Source organism: Musca vetustissima, unplaced genomic scaffold (genome assembly GCF_032173495.1).
Source record: "Musca vetustissima isolate MV318-11 ecotype Yass unplaced genomic scaffold, APGP_CSIRO_Mvet_v1 utg4706, whole genome shotgun sequence".
NCBI lineage: Eukaryota > Metazoa > Arthropoda > Insecta > Diptera > Muscidae > Musca > Musca vetustissima.
In genome coordinates, this window is record NW_026878972.1 from 200827 (window position 1) to 223071 (window position 22245).

The following is a 22245-nucleotide window of genomic DNA, read 5'->3' on the forward strand; positions in this document are numbered from 1 at the left end:
GCCAGTCGATGTTGCCAACAAATATATACCCCCAGCCTATGGTTAGCGGAGGTCTTCGGAATTAGACACAGATTTTATTATTAGTTTTATATAAGAAATATGTTTTGATAAGGTTTTTATAAAATATAGACCATTTGTGAGGGAGGTACCGGAAGGAGTGGACTACTGGGTCTAATCTTTGGACTTAATCTACACTTTGTAAAGATAATGGGTTGTGTAAAGTTTGGTTCATATCGACCATTCCATTCGCCTTATATTGGATTTACAAATATTGAAAATTTTTACCATTTGTGAGGCAGGTACCTGAAGCAGTGGACCAAAATATATGACATAGGCTTGGTAAAGATAATAGGCTGTGCAAGGTTCGATTCAAATCCGGCATTCCATTCGCCTGATATTGGGTTTACAAATATTGAAAATGTTGACCCTCTCTGGGGCAGGTACCAGAAAGAGTGGACCAATGGGTCCGATCTTCGGACTTAAGCTAGACCTTGTAAGGATAATGGGTTGTGCAAAGTTTGGTTCACGTCGGACCTTCCATTCGCCTGATATTGGATTTACAAATATTGAAAATTTTGACCATTTGTGGGGGAGGTACTAGAAGGAATGGACCAATCGGTCCCATCTTTCTACTTGATCTAGGCTTGGTAAAGATAATAGGTTGTACAAAGTTGCATTAAAATCGGATATAAAATAAATTTAGCACCCTCTGTGGGGCAGGTACCAGAAAGAGTGGACCAATGGGTCCCATCTTCAAACTTGATTCAGGCTTGGTAAATATAATACAAAGTTTCGTAGAAATCGGATAGTCCGTTTGCATGTTATTATAAAATTAATTTTTAGCACAATTTTGACCATTTTGTGGAGGAGGTACCAGAAGGAGTGGACCGATATTCCCCATCTTCGAACTTAAACTAAGTTTGGACGAAATATTAATCGGTGCTGCCTTCGATAGTTATCGTGCGCACCAACCAGCCAGCCATACAGACAGACAACGGACGGGGATGGATAAATCAATCGACTCCAAATTTTCTGAAACGGATTTTGTTCAAAGAAACATTGGGTCTAAAACCAACATAGAAATCTATCTTTCTGTGGATTTTTATTCCGAGCATGGGTAATATTTCGTGATAGTTGCACCCTCTTGACCGACTAGAGGTCAAAAAATATTACTAATATTCAGTACAGCCCTCCTAATTACTTGTTCACATTCCTTTCAGCATGGCTTGTGTTGTGATGTTCGGCTTTCAATTGTGGCCTTATATATATATTAAGTTTTTGGTTCAATTCATCCAAAACTATTATCTGATCATAAACGATAATTATAGGCGTTATACTTGACCATACTTGGATCCTCATGGATCCACATGTGACAATATAATAGTTATCAATTTAAAGGTCAACCACTCCTCTTGGATATACTATCAACTTCTCGGATCTATGTCCTTCAGGGGTAAATATATAAGCCATAGAATGCAAATTTTGTAATTTTTCACACAAAAGTCAGGGCTCAATTGACCCGTTAAATATTTTCCGATCTTTATAAAAACAGGCATGCTTATTCTATGGCCCAATCCCCTTCTCCATGTTAAAATTCGCGATGTGTGGACCAGAAAAACAGACAAAAACAAGTAAGGAAAGCAGTAAAGTCCGACTGGGCCGACTATATGATACCCTTCACCACTTTGGGTACATTGTACATATGTATCCTTACAATTGTATGCCAATGTTCCCTCGAAGGAACATACTCATGTCTTTCTGCAACCTATGATAATTGTAATTTCATTCGGGCAGATTTAGAGTCGTCTTCGTACCATGGGGTAAATTTATGGAAAACGATTTATAGCAAAATTGATAAAAGCTATTCGGTACGCCGCACTGTTAAACATTTAATTTCAATCAGACACCCACTCGAAATACATTCGGTACGCCACACTGTTAAAAATTTAATTTCAATCAGACACCCATTCGAAATACATACGGAAGCTATGGCTGTATATGTATCCCATAACGTCATTCAAGTCTCAGTTTGATACGTTGTGCAAAATTTCGTGTTAATCGGACAAACATTAGGAGTGTGGTGCAGCATTTATGTAAAATCGGACGAAAATATATATGGGAGCTATATCTAAATCTGTATCGATTTTCAGGAAACTTAACACACACATCATTCTAGACTTAATTCAGTATGCTGTGTCAGATTTCGTGCAAATCCAAAGATATATAGGAACTTTGGGGCACCATTTACATCGAATCGGGCGAAAACAAAAATGGGAGCTATATGTAAATCTGAACCGATTTTCTCGAAACTTAACACATGCCATTCTGGACCTAATTCAGTACTCTATGCCAAATTTCGTGCAAATCGAAATATATATAGGGTCTTTGGAACACCATTTACATTAAATCGGACGAAAATATATATGGGAGCTATATCTAACTATGAACCGATTTTTCCCAATTTCAATCGGGTTCGTCCGTGAGCAAAATAAATGAGCTGTGCCAAATTTCATCCAATTCGTATCATAAATGCGACCTGTACTTTGTTTATAATTTAACATTGACAGAGGGACAGACGGTCGGACATGCATAAATCGACTTAGGAAGTGATTCTATGCATACTCTCAAAAGAAACCATGTGTCTATCTCGTTTCCTTTTGCCTGTTACAAACATATGCACAAAAACATAATACCCATAGTGTGTGAAGGGTATAAACATATTTTTGGTCCTAAAACAATAAGGGCCTTCATTGGCCATAACTCATTCTACATGCAAAATTTCGTGAAGATTGGTCCATAACTGTGGCCTGTATGGTGTTTACAAATTATAATGGACAGACGGACGGACACACATGTCTAGATCGACTCAGCTAGTCGAGATGTGACAATCGGTATACTTAAAGGTGGGTCTAGGACCAATATTTCGCTCCGTTACAAACTCTTGGGGCTGCACAAAGCTTTAATACCTTGACAACATAGTTGTGTAGGGTATAAAAAATGTTCCTTCGAAATTATTTTTATAAAATCTAGGTGCTCATGTTTATTTAAAACAAATGTATATTACAAAAAAAATCACGCTATTATTAACAAATTTATTCACATGATTTGTAAAATAACAATAACAACAATTAAAAAAAAACAAAACATTGTACTAACACATATATATTTACATAAATTGCATGCAAGAACAAAAGAATCGGAACTGAGTAAAAACACAACAACCTATACTCGTAATATTTAAAATTCACCTGTTCTTGTTTTCCTTTTATGTTGTGCTACAATAAATTTAATTTTTTATAACCGATTTGTTGTTGTTGTAGTATTTTTTTTAATAACAACCGATTAAGGATTTAAATGAAAAACACAACAAGGACATAAATGGCAAAATAACAGCATAAATTAGAATGTTAATGTGTTTGGGTGGGAGAAAGGTAGGGGCATAGTTGAGAACAACAAAAAACGAGGAAACCAAACAGAAGCCAGACCATGATGTAGCCATAATGGCATAATGTTTTAGATTTTATGTGGTTTTGGTTCCCACAGACAGGAACAATGCAAAAAATGCAACAACAAAAAATATAGACGATAATTACAGCATTATAAGTACGTATGTATGGGATAAACAATGCAATTGGGGGTTGGGTAAAGCATAGAGGGAAAGAAATAAAAAATTGAAATAGAAATAAAATAAGTAAAGCGGAATTAGTTTTCTTAGCTGTTATACTAGGACAGAGGACTGCAGATAACCGGAATTTCAATGTAGTTCATAATATTACAATATTTATTTTTGGCTTAAGTCTAGTTTAGGGGCTCCACCCGGATCGCTTTGAAATTTTTGCCGTAAGTAGTCCTCGTTGTGCTGATTACAGTGATATATATTTTATTTGGGGGAAATGCATACTTCCCGAGATATGGGCCTTGAAAGTTTGGAATATACCTTGGTTAAAACGGCCGTTTTACTAATGCCACCAAAGCAATATGGGTATCATTTTAAAGGGTTTGAATAGTGCTTTAAAAATAAATATAGTATATCATTGTAAATTATATAATATTAACTAAAATTGAAAGAAAAAACATTTGGATTGCGTAGCCATGTATGCGCCTGTCCATAGGTGAAAGTCTTAAGCCCCGGCCGAAGGCCGGCTACTTAAAAAACCTTGAATTTGATTTGAAAATTGCTCTTAAAAAAGGATTTGGATTGCGTAGCCATGTATGCGCCTGTCCATAGGTGAAAGTCTTAAGCCCCGGCCGAAGGCCGGCTACTTAGAAAACTTTGAATTTGATTTGAAAATTGCTTTTAAAAAAGGATTTGGATTGCGTAGCCATGTATGCGTCTGTCCATAGGTGAAAGTCTTAAGCCCCGGCCGAAGGCCGGCTACTTAAAAAAACCTAAATTTGGTTTGGAAATTGCTCTTAAAAAAGGATTTGGATTGCGTAGCCATGTATGCGTCTGTCCATAGTTGAAAGCCTTAAGCCCCGGCCAAAGGCCGGCTACTTAAAAAACCTTAAATTTGATTTGAAAATTGCTCTTAAAAAGGATTTGTATTGCGTAGCCATGTATGCGCATTCGTTGTAAGCTTTAAAATGATACCCATATTGCCTTTGTGGCATTACTAAAACGACCGTTTTAATCAAGATATTCTCCGAACTTTCAAGGCCCATATCTCGGGAAGTATGCATTTCCCCCACATAAAATATATATCACTGTAATCAGCTCAACGAGGACTACTTACGGTAAAAATTTCAAAGCGATCCGAGTGGAGCCCCTAAACTAGACTTGTTCCTAATACCCCATACATTTTAATTTTAAATAATCCCCTCCTATCCTTACTTACCGGATATAAATTCTTTGGGCATTTGTTTTTTTCCCGATGTGGTAACGCGGTACAATTGGAAATCTTCAATGCGCAGAATAACACAGGAACTCATAAGCTTGGCCAAATTATCTAATATGGATTTTTGTTGATAGTTATGACTACTGCCAGCTGAACCGGAACCAGCCGATCCTGCTCCTCCTCCACCGCCTGCTGAGCCGGTATTGCTATATATCTGAGTGGGTGTACTACTACCGGTCGATGTAGTTGTCGGTTGTTTATTGGGATACATATTGGCCAAATTGGAAACATTTAAAGCTATGGGTGAGTTAGGGGTACTACGTTCTAGGGGAGCATGGCTGGATGGACGATTTGGTTGACTTAGATTGAGTACAGCTTCACGAAAAGCATTAAGGGATTCTTTTAACCATAAGGCTGGAGATGAAGAGGCTTCTTTGTATCTAACGGGAAGAGGGAGGAAAATAATTAGTTGAAGAAGTCTTTGATTTCATATCGAACATACTTAGCCCAATGAGATCTATCCGATTTGGCCAAATGATAGGGATAATAATCCACCTGGAATGCCTGAACGGAAATTTGTAAAGCACCACCTTTATCGAGATCGGGATAACTTGAACGGCCATCTGGAAAGAGATAGGGACATATATTAGTTCTAAAAATATGAAAAAACCCCGAACATAAAAAAATATTCGTTAAAAAATCTACGAACTTGAAAAATCTACAAAATAAAAAAAATATTTTTTAAAAAATCCACGCCTATTGTAGCCCTTGAAAAAATATTCTTTAAAAAATCTACGAACTTAAAAAAATATTTTTTAAAAAATCCACGCCTATTGTAGCTCTTGAAAAAATATTCTTTAAAAAATCCACGCCTATTGTAGCCCTTGAAAAAATATTCTTTAAAAAATCCACGCCTATTGTAGCCCTTGAAAAAATATTCTTTAAAAAATCCACGCCTATTGTGGCCCTTGAAAAAATATTCTTTAAAAAATCCACGCCTATAGTAGCCCTTGAAAAAATATTCTTTAAAAAATCCACGCCTATTGTAGCCCTTGAAAAAATATTATTTAAAAAATCTACGAACTTAAAAAAATATTTTTTAAAAAATCCACGCCTATTGTAGCCCTTGAAAAAATATTCTTTAAAAAATCCACGCCTATTGTAGCCCTTGAAAAAATATTCTTTAAAAAATCCACGCCTATTGTAGCCCTTGAAAAAATATTCTTTAAAAAATCCACGCCTATTGTAGCCCTTGAAAAAATATTCTTTAAAAAATCCACGCCTATTGTAGCCCTTGAAAAAATATTCTTTAAAAAATCCACGCCTATTGTAGCCCTTGAAAAAATATTCTTTAAAAAATCCACGCCTATTGTAGCCCTTGAAAAAATATTCTTTAAAAAATCCACGCCTATTGTAGCCCTTGAAAAAATATTCTTTAAAAAATCCACGCCTATTGTAGCCCTTGAAAAAATATTGTTTAAAAAATCCACGCCTATTGTAGCCCTTGAAAAAATATTCTTTAAAAAATCCACACCTATTGTAGCCCTTGAAAAAATATTCTTTAAAAAATCCACGCCTATTGTAGCCCTTGAAAAAATATTCTTTAAAAAATCCACGCCTATTGTAGCCCTTGAAAAAATATTCTTTAAAAAATCCACGCCTATTGTAGCCCTTGAAAAAATATTCTTTAAAAAATCCACGCCTATTGTAGCCCTTGAAAAAATATTCTTTAAAAAATCCACGCCTATTGTAGCCCTTGAAAAAATATTCTTTAAAAAATCCACGCCTATTGTAGCCCTTGAAAAAATATTCTTTAAAAAATCCACGCCTATTGTAGCCCTTGAAAAAATATTCTTTAAAAAATCCACGCCTATTGTAGCTCTTGAAAAAATATTCTTTAAAAAATCCACGCCTATTGTAGCCCTTGAAAAAATCCACGCCTATTGTAGCTCTTTAAAAAATCCACGCCTATTGTAGCCCTTGAAAAAATATTCTTTAAAAAATCCACGCCTATTGTAGCCCTTGAAAAAATATTCTTTAAAAAATCCACGCCTATTGTAGCCCTTGAAAAAATATTCTTTAAAAAATCCACGCCTATTGTAGCCCTTGAAAAAATATTCTTTAAAAAATCCACGCCTATTGTAGCCCTTGAAAAAATATTCTTTAAAAAATCCACGCCTATTGTAGCCCTTGAAAAAATATTCTTTAAAAAATCCACGCCTATTGTAGCCCTTGAAAAAATATTCTTTAAAAAATCCACGCCTATTGTAGCCCTTGAAAAAATATTCTTTAAAAAATCCACGCCTATTGTAGCCCTTGAAAAAATATTCTTTAAAAAATCTACGAACTTAAAAAAATATTTTTTAAAAAATCTACGAACTTAAAAAAATATTTTTTAAAAAATCCACGCCTATTGTAGCCCTTGAAAAAATATTCTTTAAAAAATCCACGCCTATTGTAGCCCTTGAAAAAATATTCTTTAAAAAATCCACGCCTATTGTAGCCCTTGAAAAAATATTCTTTAAAAAATCCACGCCTATTGTAGCCCTTGAAAAAATATTCTTTAAAAAATCCACGCCTATTGTAGCCCTTGAAAAAATATTCTTTAAAAAATCCACGCCTATTGTAGCCCTTGAAAAAATATTCTTTAAAAAATCCACGCCTATTGTAGCCCTTGAAAAAATATTCTTTAAAAAATCCACGCCTATTGTAGCCCTTGAAAAAATATTCTTTAAAAAATCCACGCCTATTGTAGCCCTTGAAAAAATATTCTTTAAAAAATCCACGCCTATTGTAGCCCTTGAAAAAATATTCTTTAAAAAATCCACGCCTATTGTAGCCCTTGAAAAAATATTCTTTAAAAAATCCACGCCTATTGTAGCCCTTGAAAAAATATTCTTTAAAAAATCCACGCCTATTGTAGCCCTTGAAAAAATATTCTTTAAAAAATCCACGCCTATTGTAGCCCTTGAAAAAATATTCTTTAAAAAATCCACGCCTATTGTAGCCCTTGAAAAAATATTCTTTAAAAAATCCACGCCTATTGTAGCCCTTGAAAAAATATTCTTTAAAAAATCCACGCCTATTGTAGCCCTTGAAAAAATATTCTTTAAAAAATCCACGCCTATTGTAGCCCTTGAAAAAATATTCTTTAAAAAATCCACGCCTATTGTAGCCCTTGAAAAAATATTCTTTAAAAAATCCACGCCTATTGTAGCCCTTGAAAAAATATTCTTTAAAAAATCCACGCCTATTGTAGCCCTTGAAAAAATATTCTTTAAAAAATCCACGCCTATTGTAGCCCTTGAAAAAATATTCTTTAAAAAATCCACGCCTATTGTAGCCCTTGAAAAAATATTCTTTAAAAAATCCACGCCTATTGTAGCCCTTGAAAAAATATTCTTTAAAAAATCCACGCCTATTGTAGCCCTTGAAAAAATATTCTTTAAAAAATCCACGCCTATTGTAGCCCTTGAAAAAATATTCTTTAAAAAATCCACGCCTATTGTAGCCCTTGAAAAAAAATTCTTTAAAAAATCCACGCCTATTGTAGCCCTTGAAAAAATATTCTTTAAAAAATCCACGCCTATTGTAGCCCTTGAAAAAATATTCTTTAAAAAATCCACGCCTATTGTAGCCCTTGAAAAAATATTCTTTAAAAAATCCACGCCTATTGTAGCCCTTGAAAAAATATTCTTTAAAAAATCCACGCCTATTGTAGCCCTTGAAAAAATATTCTTTAAAAAATCCACGCCTATTGTAGCCCTTGAAAAAATATTCTTTAAAAAATCCACGCCTATTGTAGCCCTTGAAAAAATATTCTTTAAAAAATCCACGCCTATTGTAGCCCTTGAAAAAATATATTTTAAAAATCCACGCCTATTGTAGCCCTTGAAAAAATATATTTTAAAAATCCACGCCTATTGTAGCCCTTGAAAAAATATATTTTAAAAATCCACGCCTATTGTAGCCCTTGAAAAAATATTCTTTAAAAAATCCAAGCCTATTGTAGCCCTTGAAAAAATATTCTTTAAAAAATCCACGCCTATTGTAGCCCTTGAAAAAATATTCTTTAAAAAATCCACGCCTATTGTAGCCCTTGAAAAAATATTCTTTAAAAAATCCACGCCCATTGTAGCCCTTGAAAAAATATTCTTTAAAAAATCCACGCCTATTGTAGCCCTTGAAAAAATATTCTTTAAAAAATCCACGCCTATTGTAGCTCTTGAAAAAATCCACGCCTATTGTAGCCCTTGAAAAAATATTCTTTAAAAAATCCACGCCTATTGTAGCCCTTGAAAAAATATTCTTTAAAAAATCCACGCCTATTGTAGCCCTTGAAAAAATATTCTTTAAAAAATCCAAGCCTATTGTAGCCCTTGAAAAAATATTCTTTAAAAAATCCACGCCTATTGTAGCCCTTGAAAAAATATTCTTTAAAAAAAAATCCACGCCTATTGTAGCCCTTGAAAAAATATTGTTTAAAAAATCCACGCCTATTGTAGCCTTGAAAAATATTCTTTAAAAAAATCCACGCCTATTGAAGCCCTTGAAGTCTAAGTCCATCTTCTTACCTCCTTCATCATCACACAAATGTAAATCGATCCGTTGACTAAAGAAATGATACGACGTCTCTCGTACATCGAAGGCATTGAACATTTTCTGTTGGGCATTCGAATGCGACGATTCACTTTGGCGGTTTTGTTGCTGAGCCAGTTGGGCCTGGTACTCGGGAAGGGTCTGAAAATTGAAATAGAATTTAGTATAGAAAAAATCCTCTGTAAAATCCGCCCAATACATACCTCCAATTTCTTGGCCGCTTTCGATTTCTGTGTAGCATGTGTGGCCGCCTTGATGAGACCCGATAGAGAATCAACAAAATGTAGAGCCGCCTTCAGTTGCGAATCCGTCAGGACCCATAATAAATCATCAAGAATTAAAACTAAACGCGAAGCCAAAAGGCTACAATCCGATAAACGTTTCCTTATGGTAATACGGCATCGAGCATGATTGGTTAGTAGGCGTAGTGGTGTCAACGATTTATCCTGTGTCGAACTGGCCTCTATGCGCACCGTTTGCCATGACAATTCTTTGAATATTAAAATTATGCCCTTGTGGGTATCCTTGAGGCGGGTGAATCGCAAATCACCTGTTGCCCATTTGGGAGTTTTTGATTCCACACGAATGCGGGACATCTGCGGAAGAGAAAAAAATTACAAATAAATTATTAATTTCCCCTGGAGGGATTTGACTTGGCTGCATGCCTTACCTGTACCGATGCCGTAAACGCTGTACTTAAAAATTTCACATTTACCGTATTCACAATAATCGTAATGCCGTCGACCACCTTGTGTATGAAACTGTATTTACCCTGCGGTACTTGTGGCAGAGAACCACCTCCCGCACTCCCACCACCCCCGCCGGTGCCATTCATACCATTTGGTGATTTACTATCCGATTGCCTGGCATTCGGATCACAGGTCTCCACGGTAATGTTAACTTCGTCCAATGTCTATGAAAGAGAAAAATAAAAATATTTTCCATAAATAATTGATATCCATCATCATCACCACCACATCCACCACTTCTTCTTCTGCTTACCAAAGTTATGGGTACACTTTTCAGTTTTGTCCAACTGATACGAAATGAAACATGATTGCACCAGGCGGATGTTAAACGCAGCCATGATGGTAATTCCAATAGTTCTGTAAGGACTGCTTCGTCCAATTGAAGATTCGATAATTCTCCTTCACCGCGAAATGTGCTCAGATTAATTTTATCCGATGAGAGATTTTTGGTGTATCTGGAAGAGAAAAAAGGGGATGGTTAGTTCCATGGAATTAAAATAAAACTCAAAAAGTGACCTAGAAATATTCTTTAAAAAATCCACGCCTTGTGATGGTCTCTAAAAATATTCTTTAAAAAATCCACGCCTTGTGATGGTCTCTAAAAAATATTCTTTAAAAAATCCACGCCTTGTGATGGTCTCTAAAAATATTCTTTAAAAAATCCACGCCTTGTGATGGTCTCTAAAAATATTCTTTAAAAAATCCACGCCTTGTGATGGTCTCTAAAAATATTCTTTAAAAAATCCACGCCTTGTGATGGTCTCTAAAAATATTCTTTAAAAAATCCACGCCTTGTGATGGTCTCTAAAAATATTCTTTAAAAAATCCACGCCTTGTGATGGTCTCTAAAAAATATTCTTTAAAAAATCCACGCCTTGTGATGGTCTCTAAAAATATTCTTTAAAAAATCCACGCCTTGTGATGGTCTCTAAAAAATATTCTTTAAAAAATCCACGCCTTGTGATGGTCTCTAAAAAATATTCTTTAAAAAATCCACGCCTTGTGATGGTCTCTAAAAAATATTCTTTAAAAAATCCACGCCTTGTGATGGTCTCTAAAAAATATTCTTTAAAAAATCCACGCCTTGTGATGGTCTCTAAAAAATATTCTTTAAAAAATCCACGCCTTGTGATGGTCTCTAAAAAATATTCTTTAAAAAATCCACGCCTTGTGATGGTCTCTAAAAAATATTCTTTAAAAAATCCACGCCTTGTGATGGTCTCTAAAAAATATTCTTTAAAAAATCCACGCCTTGTGATGGTCTCTAAAAAATATTCTTTAAAAAATCCACGCCTTGTGATGGTCTCTAAAAATATTCTTTAAAAAATCCACGCCTTGTGATGGTCTCTAAAAAATATTCTTTAAAAAATCCACGCCTTGTGATGGTCTCTAAAAAATATTCTTTAAAAAATCCACGCCTTGTGATGGTCTCTAAAAAATATTCTTTAAAAAATCCACGCCTTGTGATGGTCTCTAAAAAATATTCTTTAAAAAATCCACGCCTTGTGATGGTCTCTAAAAAATATTCTTTAAAAAATCCACGCCTTGTGATGGTCTCTAAAAAATATTCTTTAAAAAATCCACGCCTTGTGATGGTCTCTAAAAAATATTCTTTAAAAAATCCACGCCTTGTGATGGTCTCTAAAAAATATTCTTTAAAAAATCCACGCCTTGTGATGGTCTCTAAAAAATATTCTTTAAAAAATCCACGCCTTGTGATGGTCTCTAAAAAATATTCTTTAAAAAATCCACGCCTTGTGATGGTCTCTAAAAAATATTCTTTAAAAAATCCACGCCTTGTGATGGTCTCTAAAAATATTCTTTAAAAAATCCACGCCTTGTGATGGTCTCTAAAAAATATTCTTTAAAAAATCCACGCCTTGTGATGGTCTCTAAAAAATATTCTTTAAAAAATCCACGCCTTGTGATGGTCTCTAAAAAATATTCTTTAAAAAATCCACGCCTTGTGATGGTCTCTAAAAATATTCTTTAAAAAATCCACGCCTTGTGATGGTCTCTAAAAAATATTCTTTAAAAAATCCACGCCTTGTGATGGTCTCTAAAAATATTCTTTAAAAAATCCACGCCTTGTGATGGTCTCTAAAAAATATTCTTTAAAAAATCCACGCCTTGTGATGGTCTCTAAAAAATATTCTTTAAAAAATCCACGCCTTGTGATGGTCTCTAAAAAATATTCTTTAAAAAATCCACGCCTTGTGATGGTCTCTAAAAAATATTCTTTAAAAAATCCACGCCTTGTGATGGTCTCTAAAAAATATTCTTTAAAAAATCCACGCCTTGTGATGGACTCTAAAAAATATTCTTTAAAAAATCCACGCCTTATGATGGTCTCTAAAAAATATTCTTTAAAAAATCCACGCCTTGTGATGGTCTCTAAAAAAAATTCTTTAAAAAATCCACGCCTTGTGATGGTCTCTAAAAAATATTCTTTAAAAAATCCACGCCTTGTGATGGTCTCTAAAAAATATTCTTAAAAAAACCACGCCTTGTAATGGTCTCTAAAAAATATTCTTTAAAAAATCCACGCCTTGTGATGGTCTCTTAAAAATATTCTTAAAAAAACCACGCCTTGTAATGGTCTCTAAAAAATATTCTTTAAAAAATCCACGCCTTGTGATGGTCTCTAAAAAATATTCTTAAAAAAAAACCACGCCTTGTAATGGTCTCTAAAAAATATTCTTTAAAAAATCCACGCCTTGTGATGGTCTCTTAAAAATATTCTTTAAAAAATCCACGTCTTATGGTGGTCTCTAAAAAATATTCTTAAAAAAACCACGCCTTGTAATGGTCTCTAAAAAATATTCTTTAAAAAATCCACGCCTTGTGATGGTCTCTTAAAAATATTCTTTAAAAAATCCACGTCTTATGGTGGTCTCTAAAAAATATTCTTTAAAAAATCCACGGCATATGGTATGCTTTATAGTATCTCTTAAAAAAATATTACTTAAAAATATGCACCCTTTCAGGAAAAATAATCACTGTAACTTTTATTTTTGTTTTCCCAGAAATGTTAATTACCAATTAAAATACATCTGTGTTTGACCACAAAGCTGTCATAATTTCCCATAAACACACACTCACACACACACTCTATTGCGGAACATATTCCGCATGTGGTTTACAAAACACATTGCCAAAACTAAATTCATTTTGGATAGTCCAATTCATATCGAAATCAAAACGAAATACACAAACATTATCAACATTGACCGGACAGACAGCCAAAGGACCGACCTACAGACATGGCAACAGCACCGGGGCATCCTTGTTAAAAGTTAAATAATGTTTCTGAAACTCATTGACATTTAGAACGCCATTTAGGATCAATCTGTGTGTCCAAAAATGTATCAGCAAATGACCGAATGGGAGACCACAACTGCCAGCAAATGGCACAACCTCTCATTATGAACGCACGCTTCATGGTTGAGAGGAATTTTGTAGGCAGGGATGAAAATTGAGAGCATATTTTTTTAAATTATTTTAAAGATACCTTAAGGCGTGAATTTTTATTGAAAACCTTTTAAAAACCTACAATAGGCGTAGATTTTTTAAAAATATTTTTTCAAGCCATAGCAGCCATTTAGGCGTGGATTTGGATTTTTAAAGTCAATTTTCAGAAGCCATAGCAGCCATTTAGGCGTGGATTTTTAAAGTCAATTTTCAGAAGCCATAGCAGCCATTTAGGCGTGGATTTTTAAAGTCAATTTTCAGAAGACATAGCAGTCATTTAGGCGTGGATTTTTAAAGTCAATTTTCAGAAGCCATAGCAGCCATTTAGGCGTGGATTTTTAAAGTCAATTTTCAGAAACCATAGCAGCCATTTAGGCGTGGATTTTTAAAGTCAATTTTCAGAAGCCATAGCAGCCATTTAGGCGTGGATTTTTAAAGTCAATTTTCAGAAGCCATAGCAGCCATTTAGGCGTGGATTTTTAAAGTCAATTTTCAGAAGCCATAGCAGCCATTTAGGCGTGGATTTTTAAAGTCAATTTTCAGAAGCCATAGCAGCCATTTAGGCGTGGATTTTTAAAGTCAATTTTCAGAAGCCATAGCAGCCATTTAGGCGTGGATTTTTAAAGTCAATTTTCAGAAGCCATAGCAGCCATTTAGGCGTGGATTTTTAAAGTCAATTTTCAGAAGCCATAGCAGCCATTTAGGCGTGGATTTTTAAAGTCAATTTTCAGAAGCCATAGCAGCCATTTAGGCGTGGATTTTTAAAGTCAATTTTCAGAAGCCATAGCAGCCATTTAGGCGTGGATTTTTAAAGTCAATTTTCAGAAGCCATAGCAGCCATTTAGGCGTGGATTTTTAAAGTCAATTTTCAGAAGCCATAGCAGCCATTTAGGCGTGGATTTTTAAAGTCAATTTTCAGAAGCCATAGCAGCCATTTAGGCGTGGATTTTTAAAGTCAATTTTCAGAAGCCATAGCAGCCATTTAGGCGTGGATTTTTAAAGTCAATTTTCAGAAGCCATAGCAGCCATTTAGGCGTGGATTTTTAAAGTCAATTTTCAGAAGCCATAGCAGCCATTTAGGCGTGGATTTTTAAAGTCAATTTTGCTATTTATTTTTATTGTTTGCTTAATTTTATTTTCCCAACCCTCTTCATTGCTATGACCAACATACTGATGTTGCAATCCTTATTAAGGACAATGATTGTTGTATATGTTTATAAAGGACATTAGCTACGTACATCGACTAATGTAGTTGTACGATGAGGTTGTTAACCATCCGGCAATAGGTAAATGACCTAAGGCTTGTTAGTTTTTAGGTCGATTAAATTTTCTGTGTCCTCTGTTATTGCCGTTCAGAGAGCTGGAATGCTGGGGCTGCTGCACAAAGGAAGGAAGTAATTTCAAAAAACAAAACATTGTTGTTTTTCCTCGGAGACAATAGAGAATCTATTTTCCGAACTTTTATTTTTTTATATGAAACTTAAATTGCAGTATTCGAGAGTCAATCTCATATGGTGGTTATCAATTATAAATTGCATTATTTTTTTATTGATTATTAATTGAATTATCTTATCAGGGCGAAATGAATGAATTCTAATTTTATTTTTATAATTTTTTATGAGCTATGCAAAAAAAAACTTCTAAGTAGGTCTTATTTGTTATCATCGTTTGTTAGAGCAGCTTGCCGGGGCAGTATGTGATCTTATCGGGAAATTGTTTTCTTGGGTTATCAAAGGGGAAGAAGGAAAAAAGTTAGTTATATGGAACGGATCTTCTGGCTCGTGAAGTCATTAAACCTATAAAGAATACCTTATGTGCAGAGTGTCTATTTAAGACGATAGAATATTAGACTGAGCTTACCCTGCCGATTATTTTAGACCTTTAAATTTTAAACCCATTCCTATGAAACCAATATTTCCTGGTTGCACGGTGATAAACATTTTGTGTTTATGTGTTATTAGAAATTCACACACACAATTCCGCAAAAGGACCACCACCGCCAGCAATAAACTGGTGTTTATTTTCCACTACAGTTGCCATAAATGTTTATATTTGTTTTTGGTTGACATTAAAATGCCTGTTGGGCATTCCGTGCTGATGGTATGCCGGCGTTTACTGCTGTCATTGTTTTCTAGTAACCAAAAATAAATTTTGGCCTTGCGGGCATTTTAGCGGTGGACACAATACAACAAAAATGAACTAAAGCTGTTCCAACATTGGTACTTTTGCAGGGCAGAGAAGAAGGGAAGGAACTCTAATGCGGGGATTTATTAAAAATTTCTTAAGGACCTATAAACGGCGAACATAAGGAGTCGATTTTTAAAGAATATTTTTTAAAGACCACCACGTCTGGTAGCTCCTTGAAAAATATTCTTTAAAAAATCCACGTAGCTCCTTGAAAACATATTCCTTAAAAAATCCACGCCTTGAGGAGTACTTGAAAAATATTCTTTAAAAAATCAACGCCTTGTGGCTACTTCTACAAATATTTTTTATTAAATCCACGCCATGCGGCTACTTGAAAACATTTTTTTAAATCCACGCTTGTGGCTACTTGAAATATTTTTTATAAAACCGACGTTTTGTAGCTGTTAGAAAAAATATATAATTTTTTTAAATCCAGCCTCTATAGGCAAACTGAATCTAGATGCCTCTATATCCGAGTTAATGGAAGTGTTTTAGTAGGCGAACTGGAGCAATGAGTCTCTATAGGCAAGCTGAACCAGGGAGACTATTTTGATGAGTTAAAGTGAGTCTCTAGGGCTGAAGGCAGTCTCTATAGTCGAACTGAAGGCAGTATTTATATGCGAGCTTAAGGGAGGTTCTAAAGGCGAACTGAAAGGAATCACTATAGACGAGCTAAAGGGAGCCTCTGTAGTCGAACTGAATGCAGCCTTTATAGGTCAGCTGAGGGGAGCCTCTATAGACGAGCTAAAGGGAGCCGTTTAAGACGACCTAAAGGGATCCTTTATAGGCGAGCTGAAGGGAGACGGACAGAAGACATATAGCAATCTGAAGGGAACCTCTAAAGGCGATCTGAAACAGGGAGCCTCTATAGGTGAGCTGAAGGCAGCCTTTATAGGTGAAATGAAGTTGAAGTATCCATGAAGGGAGCCTATATAGGTGAGTTGAAGGGTTCTTCTATGGGCGAACCGAAGCAAGGACATCTATAGGTGAACTGAGCTAGGGAGACTCTAAAGGCGAACTGAAGGCAGCCTCTGTAGTCGGGCTGAATGCAGCCTTTATATGCCAGCTGAAGGGAGCCCCTATAGACGTGCTGAAGGGAACCTTTATAGACCAACTGAATGGAATCTTTATATGTAAGCTGAAGGGAGCATATATAGGTAAGTTGAAGTGAGACGAACTGAAGACCTATAGGGCAAGCAGAAGGGAAGCGAAGATAGCCTTTATTTGACCAGCTGAATGAATTATCTATAAGCTAGCTAAAATAATCATTTATGGGTCGTCTGAAGTGAGTCTCCATTGGCGAACTGAAGACCAGTTGAATGGAACCTTTGCTGAAGGGACCCTCTACTGACAAACTTTCGGAAGCCTCTATATGCAAGCTATATCTAGCCTCTGTAGGCGAGCTGAAGGAGTGAGTCTCTATAGGTGAGCTTTAGGTATCCTCTTTAGTTAAGCTTAAATTTACGTTCTGTTTATCCTAAAGAAAAATATCCTTTCAAATAATTTTCCTAATCATATGAAGGTACATCTATTATTGCCTTTATCCGTCTTGTTCTCAACCTGTCATTTGTCATGTACCTTTAGATGACAGTACAAGGAGAAAAAATAAAAAAACCATCACAATTAACTCCTAAACATATTTATGATATAGGAGGGTGGAACTATGCTGGATGGATGGATGCCTTCAATTTCTTTTACTCCATTACAAATAATAGCATTTTTAAGACTCCTTTGTTGAGCACACATCAAAGCCTGGGTATCTGAAAAACCTATCTATCTCGCAACATAGACATAGCTACACTTACCACCTGTGAATGTCGATGATGACTCCCCATTATATGTTATGTGATAATAATCTCCCCGAGCCCAGTACCCAACAAATTGTTCTTTATATGTCCATATGACAATAATAACAGCACACACACACATTTATATTCTCATTCGATATACAAAAACAACAACAAAATGATATTTCAATTCATATCCTTCCATTGGGGATGTCTGTCTGTCTATCAGCCTGCCTTTGTTATTGTTGCCAATAAAGGATATGTATTCAACAGGCTGGCAGGCTGTGTAGTAACTTCGGAACCCCCGGACTTTACTTGTTTACTCTCCCCTCCCTTCCCACTCTCCCTCTCTCACACACTTTCACTGTGGCCCCTCTCCACATAAGTTCCGAACATATTTTTACATAAATTCATAAATTTGTTATGGACAGGCTGGGTAAGCACCATATTTATGTATACAACAACAACAATAAATACTTATAAATATTAATAAATACAACAACAATAATATTTGTTGTATATACATATGTATGTAGGTATGTATGTGTGCTCACAGGAATCCAACTGCAGTTAGTTAAAACCCCGTGTTTACAATTTCCTATGGCTCCATTTAGATTTATTTCTATTTTAAAGGATAGGTAGGATACTATGGAATCCTGTGGCCCTTAGCCCATCCTGTACCTTTATAGTCTACCCGTGCTCCCATATTTTGTAATTTTCATTTGTTAATAAATTTCATTTTTATTTTATTTTTTTCGGGTTGACACTAAGCTCTCCTAATCTACCGTGATATGTAAATATGGACTCCTCCTGTAACAGGCCTCTGAATAAACATCGTCGTCACCTAACAACTCTTCCGAAAACTGCGGAGTGGAAGAACAATGTAAACAAACACTGTGTAGGTGTATGTCGCAGTTTCTCACTAAAATCTGATGCTGTTATTTTTTGCCCAAAAGGATATTTACCAGCACCACCTAACTGTGAAGATGGGTGGTTAGGTACACTTCATTTTTGGTCCCTGGGTGAGGGATACAACCGCTTTAAAATGTTTACATTTAAAAGGCTTCAGGTTTTTTATTTAAACACGCTGAAAGGAGCCTTTATAGGCGAGCTGTAGGGACCTGAAGGGAGCATCTATAGGAGAGCTGAAGGGAGCCTCTATAGGAGAGCTGAAGGAAGCGAGCTGAAGGGAGCCTCTATAGGCCTGCTGGAGGGATCCTCTATAAGCGAGCTGAAGGGAGCCATTATAAGCGTGCTGAAGCAGAGAGACTTTATAGGCGAGCTGAAGGGAGCCATTATAAGCGTGCTGAAGCAGAGAGCCTTTATAGGCGTGCTGGAGGGAGCCTTTATAGACGAGCTGTAGGGAGCCTTTATAGACGAGCTGTAGGGAGCCTTTATAGGCGAGCTGAAGCAGTGAGCCTTTATAGGCGAGCTGAAGCAGGGAGCCTCTATAGGCCAGCTGAAGCAGGGAGCCTCTATAGGCGAGCTGAAGCAAGGAACGTTTACGAGGGAACGAGCTGAAGCAGGGAGCCTCTTTAAGCGAGCTGAGTGTGGAGTGGAAAAAAATTTTATCAAACACCGTGTGGGTGTATGCCGCAGAATCCCACTAAAATCTGATGCTGTTATTTTATGCCCAAAAGAATATTTACCACCGCCTGTGACGATGGGTGGTTAGGCATTGAAGGCACCTTCTACAGAAGGTGAAGCAGAGAGCAAATACATACGAGCTGAAGGAAGCCCTTATTGGCGTGCAAAATCGGGATATTTGATACACAATATGAAGGTGCCCCACATATTCGAACAGAAGCTGTGAGTCTCTAGAGTCCCCTTAAAAAAATCTTTAAAAATTTACGTCTGTAGAGGGTGGTGGAAAAAAATAATCCCTAGAAAATTCATGACTTGAGAAGGTCATTAAAAAATCCACGTATGGTGAAGGCATCTATAGGCAAATCGGAGGAGAGTATCTGGATGTGAGTTAAAGCGAACCTCTATTGTCAAGCAGAAGCCGAATCCTCGATAAGCGAAGTGAAATAGTGAGGGTAGATCTGAAACTAGGAATATCTATAGGCATGCTAAAACGTGGAACTTTCATTGATGAGTTGAAGAGGGATTGGTGACCTGAAGAAAACCTCTATTTGAGAGCTCAAACAAGGAACTGTTATAGGGCAGCTGAAGCAGGCAACCTATATTGGCCGTTTTCACGACAGAGGAGTCTGCGATCTGAAACGACCCTAGTCTTACTCGGCCAACGTCTGTCACCTCAGCCCATTGTGCAAAAACAAAAGTGCTGCTACAATTATAAAAATTGGGTACCTCTTTAATCGAGCTGTAAATTCTAAGTAAAGAAACCTCTATAGGCGAGCAAAAAGTTGAGTTTCTATAGACGAGTTAAAACAGATAACGGTATAAAACCGCTGACGTAATGAGTCTACATATGTCCGCTGTCGAATCTAGTCCCTATAGCTGAAATTTATAGCCGAGCTGATGCTCGGACACTCCATAGACGAGATAAATGGAAGCCTTAATAGGCAATGTGTTTCTATAGCGAGCTGAAGCGGGGAACTTATATAGCCAATCTAAACTGGGATTCTCTATAGGCGACCTGAAGGAGTCCTCAAATGTCGAGCGAAAATTTGAGCCCCTATAGGCGAACAGAAGACTGAACCTTTATAGACGACCTGAAGAGGAAGTCTCTACATACGAGCTGAAGGGGAAAGTCTCTGAAGCAGTGTTGGAGTAGTGAGCCTCTATAGAGGAGCTGAAGTTAGTAGATTCTATTGCCGAGTTTAAGAGAGATCTACATGCGAACTGAAGCAGAGAACCTCTTCAAGCAAATCTTAGATTGAGCCTCTAGATGAGAGCTGAAAAGGAACTCTTTACAGGCGAACACACGCTCTACAGGCAAACTGAAGAAGCAGCCTCAATAAAGGCGAGCTGTAGCAGATACCTCAATGACCTACAGATGGTTAAATTGTCCAACAAATATTTTTTCAACGACCTAATGACCGTAGATTTTTAAAAGGACCTACAGAGGCGTGTATTTTTTAAGAATATTTTTTCAAAGACCTACAGAGGCGTGGCATAAAAAAGCGCGGATTTTTAAAATAATATTTTTTTCGAAGGCCCATAGAGCGTAGATTTTTAAAAGAATATTTTTTTCGAAGGCCCATAGAGCATAGATTTTTAAAAGAATATTTTTTCGAAAGCCCATAGAGCGTAGATTTTTAAAAGAATATTTTTCGAAGGCCCATAGAGCGTAGATTTTTAAAAGAATATTTTTTCGTAGGCCCATAGAGCGTAGATTTTTAAAATAATATTTTTTCGTAGGCCCATAGAGCGTAGATTTTTAAAAGAATATTTTTTCGAAGGCCCATAGAGCGTAGATTTTTAAAAGAATTTTTTTTCGAAGGCCCATAGAACGTAGATTTTTAAAACAATATTTTTTCGAAGGCCCTTGTGTGGAATCTTAAAAATATATTTTTAATAAATCCACGACTTGTAAAGGACCTCCAACATTTTTTTTAAAAATCCACGACTTGTAAAGGACCTCCAACATTTTTTTTAAAAATCCACGACTTGTAAAGGACCTCCAACATTTTTTTTTAAAAATCCACGACTTGTAAAGAACTTCCAAATCTCTGGAATTTGTGATTTGTTCTGCATATTTAAATAATAGAATTTCATAGCTCCTTTTAAGACTGCAATTTATTACAAAATTACATTGTGCCCATGATAATTATTTTATTTAATTGCCGTAAATTCTAATACAGACTGAAAAAGGACCTACTTCTGCCTCTCTCCCTATCTCTGTGTTATGATTTTAATGAATAGGAAATTATGTTTATTTTATAAAATGTTTCTTTTACTTTCCGTTTGCTTCTTCTTCCGTATCACAGCATTTGCAAGTTGCTATACAATTGATTTTAATGTGGACAGAGGCGTAGCTAGACAACATAGCTAAAGGGGAGCAGTTGGAACATTTTAAATCATTTTGACAAGGAATTAATGTCTACCTTGGTTTTTTAGGAGGGACTAGATAAACTCCCCCTTACTAACTACGCCCTTGGGCTTTTATGCAAAGTAAATAAAATCTAGTAATTGAGAATTATAATATCCCAGAACTTGAAAAAAATAAAAACAGAAATAATATCCCTACGACGACGAACTCAATGCGGAATATTCTAGAGTAAATATGACATTGTTTCAAAAAAAAATTCACAAAACACATTTTTATCAAAACCATCCATATGGGCGATAATGATTCTTTTATGGTGGCTGGGTGGTTTGAATTAGAAAAGCAGGAGGTATCTCATTAGCAACGAAATAATAAGAGTAGAACTTCAAAGGTAACGATGAGCCCGCACACACGTGTAAGTTCTCATTAAAAACAAATTCATTATTTCTATATATGGATGGTGATGATTATACGGAAAGTAACGGATTTTTATGCGTAAAAGAAAAAACATTAAATGGAATGGCCGACAGATACATAAGCAACAATAAAATTCAGAGTTTTAAAATAATTTCTCAACGATTATTAATGAATATTTTTTAAAGGAGCAAGGAGCAAAGTGGCGATTTTTTAAGGAGTATTTTTTAGAACCTTAAATAGTGGGA

At 35.8% G+C, this 22245-nt stretch overlaps 1 protein-coding gene across 1 annotated transcript in view; it reads right to left on the reverse strand.

The window, feature by feature from the left end:
- The window catches only part of LOC133323795 (bridge-like lipid transfer protein family member 3B), a 46962-nt gene that overhangs the window by 23303 nt on the left and 1414 nt on the right, over positions 1 to 22245 (reverse strand). Inside the window, exons 2-7 of the mRNA XM_061532696.1 lie at positions 10437 to 10638; positions 10105 to 10347; positions 9638 to 10030; positions 9410 to 9575; positions 5338 to 5458; positions 4836 to 5275 (exon numbers count right to left, since the gene is read on the reverse strand). Of these exons, the coding sequence (XP_061388680.1) occupies positions 4836 to 5275; positions 5338 to 5458; positions 9410 to 9575; positions 9638 to 10030; positions 10105 to 10347; positions 10437 to 10638 (1565 nt within the window). The remainder of the gene's footprint in view (positions 1 to 4835; positions 5276 to 5337; positions 5459 to 9409; positions 9576 to 9637; positions 10031 to 10104; positions 10348 to 10436; positions 10639 to 22245) is intronic.